This window comes from Vanellus vanellus (genome assembly GCF_965231255.1).
Source record: "Vanellus vanellus genome assembly, chromosome: 17".
Classification (NCBI taxonomy): domain Eukaryota; kingdom Metazoa; phylum Chordata; class Aves; order Charadriiformes; family Charadriidae; genus Vanellus; species Vanellus vanellus.
In genome coordinates this window covers 5,076,182-5,088,945 of record NC_138922.1, presented here as the reverse complement: position 1 = coordinate 5,088,945, position 12,764 = coordinate 5,076,182, and the positions used below count along the sequence as shown (strand labels likewise).

Sequence of the window (12,764 nt, the reverse complement as noted above, 5' to 3'; positions counted from 1 at the left end):
AGACTCTTAGAAGAATGTTAACATTTGCGTTACTCTTGCTACTGTAATTACTAAGTAGTTATAAGTAAAGAGCTAGTTGTCATGTCTTAATTTTATGTCATTTGGCTAAAATGTCAATCTTAAATTTACATCAATCAAAGGGAAGACTGTCATAGTCTTAGTGTCTAAGATCATCTTGCTGTCTAAGCAAGCATTGCGTCTTCTATGGCCTCAAGACTCTATCTTACACTCCAGTGGTTTGGAAATTTTTAAATAATAGATGTGCTTAAATGAAGGTATTGCTAACCTCTGGACAGGGAACTATTTCCCTGATGTGAGGAACTAGTCGAGGCCTGCTGATTGCATAGGGATTAAAAAAAAAAAAAATCAGTCATGAGTTATGATTAATGTGTAGTTTCTTGTGGTAACAATTCTTTCTTCCTCTAGCAAATATTGCTCAATCATTTAAATCTTAGATGACAGTAAGCAATGGCACAATTACGTAATGTTCCTGGGATCTCAGATTCTTTTTCTTTGAGGATTAAAATGTGCATATTCAGTGAAGTGATTAAGACCACCTTTCTTCTTTCTGAACCAGAGTTGTGTTTATTGCAGTGATCTTGGTTGTTCTTAGAAGCTTTTCTGGAATGCCTTGGTTTGCTCTGCATTTTACAGTGGAGTTTAATACAGTAGCTGAAAAATCTGGTAAAGGAAGTACTGTATCTTCTTTGTATCACTTTATTTTTTCGTTGTGCCTCCTTTTTCGATGCCCGATTCAGTTTATTCTTGTGCCTTTTCTCTGCGCTGCTGTTTGTAGGGCCATTGTCCCCGTTTTGTCACATAATGATGCACAAAATCTGAGCACAGCATCCGTGCTTCAAAGTGGTTGCTTCTTTTTGAGTTTTCTCCTGTAAAAAGCCCAACTTTATTCTTGTCTCTGTATAAAAAGTGATACGAAATTATCTCATTGTTTATGTATGATCTCTGTGTGTGTTTAAACCCTGAGTCCAATTAAGACTACTCTGGGGGAAAACTGTCAAATAACTAACCTTCACAAATCCAGAGACATCTCTTTCCTAACACAGAATAGTTGTCTAATTATGGAAAACGATGACCCGTAAATATAGGAGAACTTGTTCCCCTGTGTCTGCATAGAAATTTGTGCTTCGACTTATTCTTTGGATTTTTTTGTTGTGTTTTTTCCTCCTCTTTTTCTCTTTTTAAAAATTGAGAACTTTGTCTTTTCTCTCTCTGTGAATGGCTAGGATTAGTCTGCCTAAAAATCTGACTTCAGACTTAGAAAATAAGCATTCGTGTAACTGTGAACATCTTATTTTTATCTTTTTTTCTGTAGGAAATTAAAGGTATTCTGTATTCTAGTTTAATGAATTATAACATTTTCTAGCTGCTCTGTTTGGGGGATCTTTTCCTGTTTTATTTTTTTGTTAGCCAAACATGTAATGATAATGATGTGGTAGTCACTTTTCACTCTGCAATTGTATTTTTTGTAGATGAGCTGGTGACACAGTACGTTTCAGAACTACAAAACACAGAGGAAATGATTCGTTGTGGCTTTTCACGAGCTCTTGGGGCCCTTCCAAGATTTTTGCTTAAGGGCAGGCTCCAACAGGTGAGAAAATATGATCACTGTAATGAGAAGGGCATATAGTATATTGAATGAAACCTATGATTGTAATCAAATAAATAATAATGATCGTAATTAAAGGTCTTTGTGAAAAGGGGTTTGGATTGTAATGTACAGTAACTCCAGAAAATCATCATGAGTTTAGCTTGCCATAGATTCTGGTAATTAAAGTTCAGTCCTGCTTTAGTAGTGTTAATGGAAAAGCCAGAGATTGAATTATCCCTTTGCTGTGGAATGCTTGTCCAAAGTGAAAAGTGAGGCATGCTGACAGGTCTTGATGAGAAATCAAACGCTGTTGACTGCTTGGTTCTCTCAGACGTGATTGAGCTTATTTTAACAGGATACCTAAATTTAACATTTATCATAAATAATGCATTGGATTTAAATATCTCAAATTTTATATTTTTTCAGGTTTTGGAAGGTTTGAAAAAAGTTACCTTAATTTCCCCTGCAGATGTGAGTTTTGCAGAATCCAGAAGAGATGCCCTAATAGCAATTGCAAAGTATGTTAATCATCTTTATTTTTGTCTAATTTTAATTCTTTCCAAAAGTTTTCTCCTGTCCATTCTGCTTTCTGTTATGGTGTGGTTCTTGAAATCACTTGCACTACAATGTACGCATTTTTAGTGTGGGACTGTGTCCATCTCCATTATTCAATATATCTTTGATTTAGAGGATTATCACACATCTGAGGATGGAGTACAACTCTGATGGTGGTGCTGTGGTTTTTTTAAATTAACTGAATAGCTAGAGTATACTTTAAAGTTTCCCTTTCTCATGGGCTGCATTTTAGTGAGCTTTAGGAAGGAGGAACAATATATGTTTTTTCTACTTTCTTAATAAGAAGATTGAATTGGTTTAAAGAAATTGTACTTTCTCTCTGTGTTGACATGCCACAGTGTAGTTAGTGTTAATAGTATCATAGTATATATGCGCTTAAACTGTTACAATACAAAAAAAATCTTTCTCATGTTAAGCATGCCTTCAATGTAAAGAAGTTTGTTAATAGCAAATTCAATGCACATGATAGTAGTCCTTTGTTGTTCTTGCTTCTTTCATTTTAAGGAGAGTTCAGAAACTGGCAGGTATGTTAAGCATGTTCCTTTTTGTAATATTATAGACATAAAAACAGTCTGCTTGTCTGTTGAGTGTTTTTGGCTTGCCAGTGTTCCTTTAAACCTGAACACTGATCAGAAATCCTCAGGTCAAATATAATACAGTAGACTCAGAAATTGGGGAATTTTATTAAGCAACAGAACAAAGCTATGATCTTAATGTTTCTCCTTTCTGGTGTTGTGTTTTTTCCTCCTCTTTTTCTCTTTTTAAAGAGTTTGCCAGACAATAGGTGTAAAGGGAGAAGGATCCCAGGAAGAATATGTCTGCAAAGATAACGTTTCTCAGATTTATGCTACGCTACTTAGTGGTGTGACTGACTACACCACAGACAGCCGAGGAGATGTTGGAGGATGGTAAGATGCTTTACAAATGTAGACTTAAATTTAGCTGTTGTGTTTGATATCTAATTAAAACTGATGTATTTTCAAAACCTGTTAGAAATAGATAGCTCCAAGCTTTTGGAGATTTGAGTACAGGTAGAAATGCACTGGGGGAAGAGAACTAGAAAGTGAAAGGAAAGGCTGAGAAGAATTTGTTTGTCCCTTGCCTGGGAAGTTAGGGAGATAGGGACTACTATGTTTTAAAACATTAACATTAACAATTGACATTTAAAACATTAGTTCTGTTTCTTTGAAATAATATATTTACTCCTGCTTGAACTCTCCTATTGTACGTTCATGTTGTGGGGATTTTTTGCCAGGAGAGGGAGCAGTTGCATAACGTGTTAGTGACATGTTTTCAAGGCTAGGGACTCTAACTGAGGTGGATAAAAACTTTATAAATCGTGCTGTGGTATTACTGACTCTTTTGTAAGTTTAGGGTTTCGATAATTTCAGCTATGAGATTGCAAGAATAATTAAATCTTAAGTCTGTAGGAATAGATGGTGAAGTCTATAGAATAGGTATAAGATTAGGTCTATAGCAGTCATATTTTTGTGATGTTCTTCAGTCTTCACAGTTCCCTTAATATAGAAAGAAGATTCAGTATATAACATTGCATTCATCTGAATGTCTGTATTCCTTCAGTAACAGTGATCTGAAAAGACAATTTCTAAACTGATGAACCAAAGCACTATAGACTTATGTCCTTCTTTGGTGTTTGTGTTTAATTTCTGAAGAAGTTGTAATTGGGGATGTAACATCACTTACCGATTGGACATTCCTGAAATCTTTGAATGTGGTAGACAGAGCAGCAATGAAGATTTCATGTTACTCACTTCATCCTGTAGAATTCTGCAAGGTAGTTACAGGGTGAGAAAACCATGTGAAAAATGGATCTTAGAGATCAAGTGAGTACTAAGGAAACATAGAGGCTCTCTTGTCAGGGTACTTTTCTGCATGTATTTATGCAGTACAAATATGCCCAACCTGAAATAGTACTTGTTAATAAAAAGTAATAAATTCAGGAATAAGTCTAGTGTCTGTGGATTTAAAATATATGACAATTTTGCTGCGATGTAGACAGCTCAGAGCAGTAACACTTAATCCTTGTATAGAATCATAGAATCATAGAATCAGTGAGGTTGGAAGGGACCTTTAAGATCATCAAGTCCAACCATTAACCTACCCTGATAAAAACACCACCACTCCTAAACCATGTCCCTAAGCACCTCATCTACCCTTTTCTTAAACACCTCCAGGGATGGTGAATCCACCACCTCTCTGGGCAGCTTATTCCAATGTTTAATAACCCTTTCAGTGAAAAAATGCTTCCTAACATCTAATCTAAACCTGCCCTGACATAACTTGAACCCATTTCCTCTTGTCCTATCACTTGTCACCAGGGAGAAGAGGTCAGCTCCCATCTCTCTAAAACCTCCTTTCAGGTAGTTGTAGAGGGTGATAAGGTCTCCCCTCAGCCTCCTCTTCTCCAGGCTAAACAACCCCAGATCCCTCAGTCGTTCCTCATAAGGTTTGTCCTCCAGACCCTTCACCAGCTTTGTAGCCCTTCTCTGGACACGCTCCAACACCTCAATGTCCTTCTTGTAGTGAGGGGCCCAAAACTGAACACAGTACTCGAGGTGAGGCCTCACCAGTGCCGAGTACAGGGGGATGATTACTTCCCTAGTCCGGCTCACCACACTATTCCTGATGCAGGCCAGGATGGTGTTGGCCTTCTTGGCTGCCTGGGCACACTGCTGGCTCATGCTCAGCCGGTTGTCCACCAACACCCCCAGGTCCTTTTCTGCCAGGCAGCTTTCGAGCCACTCCGCCCCCAGTCTGTAGCGCTGCATGGGGTTGTTGTGACCCAAGTGCAGGACCCGACACTTGGCCTTGTTGAACCTCATACCATTGGCCTCAGCCCATCTGTCCAGCCTGTCCAGATCCCTCTGCAGAGCCAATCTACCCTCAAGCAGATCAACACGCCCCCCCAGTTTAGTGTCGTCTGCGAACTTACTGAGGGAGCACTCGATCCCCTCATCCAGATCGTTGATAAAGATATTAAAGAGAACGGGCCCCAGCACCGATCCCTGGGGGACACCACTCGTCACTGGACACCAACTGGATAGAGAAGCCATAAGCTAAGTAATGGATGTAATTAATTTTAGTTGTCTGTTAGCTGGTGGAAATTGATTTTGAGTAAAACGCTGTTTTTGACAATGACTTCTTAACTTTACTGTCTTAATCCATAATTTTAATTTGAAAATATGCAGGTATATGTTGCTTTTAGATAGTATTCTGTACATAATTTATCAGCCCTGTTGAACAGTATGGGTAATACTGTGTGTATAGTATGGTAATGACACGGTAATATATATTTGACCTGTCTGGCAACGATATGAAGCATCTCAGAATAGAGAGATGCGTGTTCGGGATTGTAAATTAACAATCTGTTGATCGTTCAGATCTAGTATCTGGCTATACTTTTATTACATTCCAGGCAGGAAAGGGGGAGTGCCTGAAAAGTACTGGTATGAAATATTTTGGTGGTTGAAAAGGTGTCCTTATTTTCCCAGTTCATTGAAGAAGCTCTTGTGCTTCTAACAGTGCTGACTCACATGAAGGGCTTTGGTGTTTAGTTTCAATCATATCCTGGCAGAGTGTTTGTATGAAATAACTGGTTTAGACATTCTTTCAGTCACTGTCCTCTTCTTTGAAGAGTGTTTTCAACAGTAATATATGAACATGAAACGTAATTTCCTTTTAATTTAATTGAATGGCATCTACTATGATGTAACTGGCAGCTGAGACTCAAGAGGTGAGGAGGGCTGGAGGACTACTGAAATGAAAGGCTCCAAACTGGATCTGTTGTGGCTGTAGCAAAGATGGCAGACCTCACAGATGATGGTTGTGACCTGTGAGGGTAAATGCTGACTTGGGAAGGCTGCAATGGGTGAGATGTTAGCTGTACCTCACAGGGGAGGGTGTGCGCTCCTCCTTGCTCGTCATACTTCTTTCTGTGGCCAAAACAGTCTCAGTCACTTGCTTGCTTCCTCCTCCCTGCTGCAAGCAAAACAGTCCAGTTCTGGAGCATTGGCTGTATTCAGCTTCAGCAGCCATGCATAGCATGCTGATCCCTGTTCAAATCCGGTATGATAATACATGATGCCAAGTATGCGTTGTGTGAGTTTGGGAAACTTTTTGTTTAGGCTTACATTTGTGGTTATGCCTGGTTTAGAATTCTGTCCTCCTCGCTCTTCACTTTAGTGTTGGTATTCTATTTGGAAGCCCCAGGTTTGCTTTAATAAAAGAAAAACGTTAATTACAGTGGCATTCTTCTCTTAAGAATTGATTATTAGATATCTTGAACACAAGGGCAGGTGCTGTGAAGTACATTTGTAATTACCATGAGGAATGGGAGCTACTGTAACATGCCTGATAACCAACTATTATGTAGGAAGAAAAGTTGTGATTGTGCTTGTTTTGTGCAACACGTATCATGCTAGAGTTTTTCATTGCCGGTGATCATCGGGTGGTTTATACTGCTGTCAAACTTCAATGCGTGTGCTCTGCCAAGTGATCATCAGTCACTGAGATCTCATCAGTTCCAGTGTGAGTTGCAATAGTTAGTTACAACTACTCAGTCTTTGAACAGAATGTGAAGTGTAAGTTCTGCAGCGCGAAGTAGAAGAAAGATCATTTGTGCCATAGTATTGGGTTTGGCATGCATTTTTAATTGACTAGCCTTCATCCTTTAGATACTTCACTACAGTACTTACAAATGTGCTGGAAAAGTACACAGGACAAATAATCCAGACTACTCTTATCAGCCTGAGTTAATGTTTGTGTGTTTGTATTTTTCTTGGTTTGTACAATGATACCTCAGCCTTCAGTACTGGTTGTTTAAATTGTCATACGGCAGGGAAATAATAACACAGAAATCAGAAAAGTAGGTGTGCTTGACATCTCAAACTTAGAAGGGGAAACAAGGATGCAAACTGGTAAGGATCAAGAGCAGGTCATTCCAGCTTGCTCAAGGAAAGAAGGAGCTTGGCTTTCCCTCTCCTTCCTCAGCTGTCAGAGAAGCAAGAAGGAGGTGAATGGGTCTCCTGCTCAGAGAATGTAGTAATGCAAGCGAGACACGGGTGTAGCTGAAAGAAAATGTAGGAGCAACCATGTTGGGTGGGGAGTCAGAGAAAGGGAAGAGGTACGAAGGTTTTTGCTTTCAAAATTAGACGAGATACTGAAGTAGATAAGAACCTGGCTAAGTATAATTAGGTATTCAAGTTAACTTCCACATCTGACAGCTCTCACTTAAGTTCCTCCTATACCCATTGTTTATCCTTCTATGTCTTAGTTTAAAAAGAAAACTAAACTCTACAAAGTGGAAATTTTCAAAGAAATCCTGAGGAAATTAAATTCCGCAAATCCGTTAAAATTCAAATGTTTTTTGAGCACCAGACTCCTTTTAAGCTACTTTGGCAACGCCAGCCAAAATCAAGTCAAGAAACATGTAAATTAAAGGGGGAAGGGGATTCCTTTCTCATAGCAAACTGCTGAATACTTTTGTGGCCTCTCAAATATGAAAGTGTTATCATTCTGTTTCTCTTAAACCATTGACTAAGATGGAAAGATATGGGGAGAATTGCCATTTCTCTGGAGAGACCTTTTCTTTGGTGTGTAATTTTTGTCTTTGTTTAATGGAATTGTGGGAAAGTTTAAGCAACTTTACTTTCCATATGCAAACTTTATGTTTCTTTTGACGGATTGTTTGCTGGGACTTGTCCAATCTGTCTACAGGTGTTAGACGTGAATATCTAATAGTCAGATACTATATGAAAAAGTAGGAAAGCATCCTTTGATGAAAGATTGCCAAACTTATATTAAACTACTTAGGAAAAAATGATGTAATTTACCTTTTTTACCATTATGACAAATGTCCCACCTAGTTTTAGATTGCATAGGCAACTATTTTCAGCTTGTTTTGGAAATCAGCAGCAGAAGTGTGTCTTTTTATGGTATGCAGGTGTACCCTTTACAATATTTTGATTTAAAAAAAAAAAAAAAATTACTGAGAAAGGATGACATTTCCATGGGTGACTAACGTAATGAATGTGTTGGTCCTGGTCTTCTGCAGGATCATGTAACCTGCTGAGGATCTGCCATGGTACTGCCCATATATTAAGAAAGAAACTGCTTTTAGCAACTTAGGTTGTGACAAGGCATGTAGTTTAAAACAAGTGTATTGATTTTTGGGTTTTGATTGAAGTTATGTTCTTTGTCTTTTTTTTTTTATATTGCTATTATACTTAGACATTTAGACATTGTGAAGGCAGAAAATCTTCACCATATAGATAAGATGCACTTCGAGCACAACTTAGTGTTACTTTAGCTAATCTTTTTCATAAAACTATTATTTGGCATAGAGATTTAAGCTATTCTGAGTCGCAATACTATTTGAATGTTGGAAGTATTAAGCTTGAAAATTTATGAGAACATGACGCTTTTAACAGTTCTTAAATATCTTAACATTGAAATGTGGGTTGGCCTTTTTAGATGATGCTGCCTTGAAGAACACAAAGCACTTGGGTTTAAATATATCTGCTTGCATGCTAAATGTTACTAATCATTATCAATTTTCATCTTCTTAAAATAAAGAATAAACCTGACGACATCTAGCTGGAATAAAAAAAAAGAGGATGGTGAGGCAGGGTGCTTGCCTGGAAACTTGGATGACTGTTGTACCCTCAGTGCAATGTGGGCTTCGCTTCACTGAGTGGGGTACAGCTGTATACACTCTTCTTCCTCCCCAAAATATGATAGCTGCTCTCAGTGGTCAATGCTTTCATTATTTTGAATTTTTGCCAGTGTCTAACTTAACTGTTGATGTACTTATTTAAACAAATACTGATGTAACTACTCTAACGCATTTCTGTTTCAACAGGGTACGTGAAGCTGCTATGACAAGTTTAATGGAAGTGACGCTTCTGCTGGTTCAGAATGAAGCGGAGTTAATTAATGCCAACATGTATGTTACTTGTACTATTTTTGTATTATCTCTTATAACTACAATCCAGTCCAAACAAGAAAGCATTGTTTATATATTTATTTTATACTTCCTACTTTCTTGGGTGTGACAGAACTTTTGACAGAAGTACATCAAGCTTATACCCATATAGATGCTGAGAATACTGTATGTCTTTTTCAGAGAGACTAACCTTACTAAGAAAAACTGGGTGGCAGTCACACCTTTGAGATACAGCGCATCTGTGAGATTTGGTCTACACTTGCCGCCTCTGTGGAGCTTACCAGTGTTGTTCGCTTAAATAGAAAGCAAACCTGCCCACTTATCCAGAGCATTGCGTCATGAATTTGGAATGTGGTAAAATGCAGAGATGAGTTTGCATTCATTTCTGTCTTCTTTGCAGAATTATTTGTAAGGAAATACAGAAAAAGACAATTTACACTGAGCTTCTGATTTTTAATTTCATGATGCAGTACTCCTAATAGTAAAAACAAAAATAAAAAAATAATACTTTGCTGCAGCTTGAGCTGCAGCAAAACTTTCCTTATAATGGTGTTGGTTTGTGGACAGAGCTTGCCCAATGGTTACCTGAATATATACATGATTTCTTTTTTTAATTTAACAAAACCCAAACTTTGAAGGACACTTAGAGGGAATATACTAGATTCTGTAGTAATATACCATTCAACTAGTGCCCATTGTCCAGGGGCTTCCTTCTGTTGGTCTATTGCAGCCATAGGTTATTCACATGAAACTTGGAAAAGCATTCCTGCCAGCTGGATCACATTTTCCAAATATTCTGGGTCTTGCTGTACCTGAAGGAATTCTAGCTGGTTTTACTATCATTAGTTGTCCTTTCTGAAGGTGTAAAGGCCCTTGTGGAACACAGCGTTGTAGCTGAGAATTTAGTTACGAACGTAGGAAAAATAGGATATTGTTAAAAGTTAACCAGAGTGGAAGAAGTGATTAATTTGGGGATATATGAGATTTGGGATAGACCTTGTCCTCTGCTACGTGTGCAGTTTTCTACTTGAAAATGTACTTTTCTCAAGGTTCCTGCTCTATTTCCATCTGAAATGCAGCAGTTCATCCGAACCATAAAGTACCTTCACATCTTTTTGGATGAAAGGTGGTATGTGAATATCAAGTACTGTATAATATTAATGTCATGATGGTTTTTGAGTGATCTATGGAATACAAAAGATTCTGTCACCATGCTGATGTCTTAAATCACTTGTACGTTCATTATGAAGACTTAAACCAGAATACTTCCATACTACTGATTAAATTATGTGATTAATTGTTTTCTTGTTTGTAGCTGCAAACAGATTATGTGCTGGCTGGCTCAACAGTCGGCTGAGAAAATAGATAAATTTCGAGCTCATGCAGGATCGGTGTTCCTTACTCTTTTACATTTTGACCATCCTCCAGTTCCACACGTACCTCATCGAGAAGAGCTAGAGAGGATATTTCCAAGGTAATATATTGAAAAAGGTATCCTAAACCAATGAAAGTAAGAGATACGTGCACACAGTTACACCTAACACAAGCAACCTGATGTAATTTCTGTCCCCAAATGCCTAATACGTGTATGGAGGAATATTTGGTGCTGTTTGTCAAAATTTCATTGAAGTGTCCACTGAATATGCAAACATATAAAATATGCAAAAGAAGAATTTATAGTATGAGTTCCTGTTAAAACCATAGTTTCCTAAGGGGATAGGTCTTATATGGTCATGCAGCATGCGTCTTTCTCTGGATCAACCCCAATAATTTCTGAACCCATTGGCCAATTTCGTGATGGTGGTAGAGATCATGTCAGTAGTAGATGGGAGACCATTGGTAAAACAGAACTGCTGGGAGCTGTGTTTCGGTAATCCTTCTGTTTATGAAATAGCTGGTTTATAATTTCATTTTCTCTTCATAATGTGAGAGTTGGAATTTATTGGCAGTACCCCTTCTTGATTATTTTTTTTCCCCCAACTGGAAAACATTGATTGATCATAATGATAATTTTTAATGAATTGTATTATTTTAACCAAGCTCTATTTGCAGTAGTTTTCCAAGATGGAATTTCTAATTAAAGGAGGAGTGAAAGTGACTCATTCCTCACTGGTGATTATTAACACCTGATTGGGATGGGGAACGTCCAACATTGTGTCCCCATTCTGTTTGTTCAGCAGAATCTCAACCTCCTGTAACACAAAAAGTGCTCTGTCTGCTCGGCTGCTGATTGTTCTGTGGTGGTGTGTGTGTGTGTGTCAGCCCTTCCTGGGATGAGTCTGTCTTAGTGTCAGTTGTTGACCAGCTGTTGGTGGGAGAGAACTGGGAATGGAACGCAAGAAGGAGAACTCGTTTTCTTGGTGTAGAGAAAAGTACATGTGAAAAGGAAACTGGTTTAAATCCCTTATCTGAATCAGAACAAGGACTTCAAGGTTGCTTCACTTTACTGTCAGCGGCTGAAGTTTTGATTTGTATTTTCCCCATATGCTTAAAAAGCAATGATTAAGTTGATGCTTAGGTAATTCAGAGACTTTCTTCACTGACGTGCTGCTTGAGGATGAGGGGCTAGCACAGGAATGAATGTATGGAGAAGAAAGACAGTGCACACAAAAGATTATTTTTTTCCTTCCGCTTTCCCCAGGTCAGAGAAAGAGACTCTAAACTGGAATGCCGCATCAGAAGCTTTCCCTCGAATCACCCAGCTTTTGGGTTTGCCAACATACCAATACTATGTGCTTTTGGGTCTCTCGGTGTCTGTTGGTGGATTAACGGAGACAACGGTAAGAAAGCAGAGTGGCTTTTCTGGTTGGGAGGAGAACACATTTACCTGATAAAATTGTTGACTAAAGCGTTTAGTCTGTTACAATGGATATTGCAGATAGTTTTTTTTCTATGAGAATTTCAGATGTAAGATTTTAAAAGAAATCAAGTCATACTTTTAAACCTGATGGGCTTTATATTTTTCATCTTTAAAAGTATCATTTTCTTCACATACTGAGCATGCAGGAAACAAGGGGTAAGGACACTTTGTTTCTCATTTCCTTGCCTGATAGAGGGGGAGAGTTGGAGTCTGTTGGCGCAATCAACTCATATGTTTATTTGCTCACCTTTCCAAGCTGTTAATGGAGGAAGAGCTGTTCAGCTTGCTAAATGTTGTGGCTAAATGCAAAGTTGACTGCTCGTTTTAAATGAGGTGAATTCCTGTTTTCATTTGTGACTTGATGCAAGGTAACTATTAGTCATCAATATGTGTTAATAGTATGTTCCTTTTGTTGTTGTAGTTAATTTGATACACTTTCTTAAAAAGTACCAAAGAGATACTAAAAGTTACATTACAAAGAAATATCATTCAAATGTTTGTCCGAATCCTCTGAGCTTTGCAATCTCTATTTCATTCTACAGTGCCTTTATCACTGGTTTTGGTAGACTGTTATGCTGCCAGTATCATAATTTTTGTCTATCCTTCTGTCCATATGTTCCAGCTTTTCATACTAGTTTCAGAATTCTTGGTATCAAGGTATTTGGCTTCTAACTTTTATGTTATTTCATGTAGCAAAAGATGTAACATATATGAAAACAACTCTTGGAGTTAGGACACAGTTCCATAGGAGATTC

General features: G+C 38.0%; 1 protein-coding gene across 1 annotated transcript in view; it reads left to right on the top strand.

The window, feature by feature from the left end:
- The window catches only part of TBCD (tubulin folding cofactor D), a 134,236-nt gene that overhangs the window by 98,628 nt on the left and 22,844 nt on the right, over positions 1-12,764 (top strand). Inside the window, exons 28-33 of the mRNA XM_082492341.1 lie at positions 1,491-1,609; positions 2,036-2,127; positions 2,953-3,093; positions 9,066-9,149; positions 10,465-10,623; positions 11,791-11,929. Of these exons, the coding sequence (XP_082348467.1) occupies positions 1,491-1,609; positions 2,036-2,127; positions 2,953-3,093; positions 9,066-9,149; positions 10,465-10,623; positions 11,791-11,929 (734 nt within the window). The remainder of the gene's footprint in view (positions 1-1,490; positions 1,610-2,035; positions 2,128-2,952; positions 3,094-9,065; positions 9,150-10,464; positions 10,624-11,790; positions 11,930-12,764) is intronic.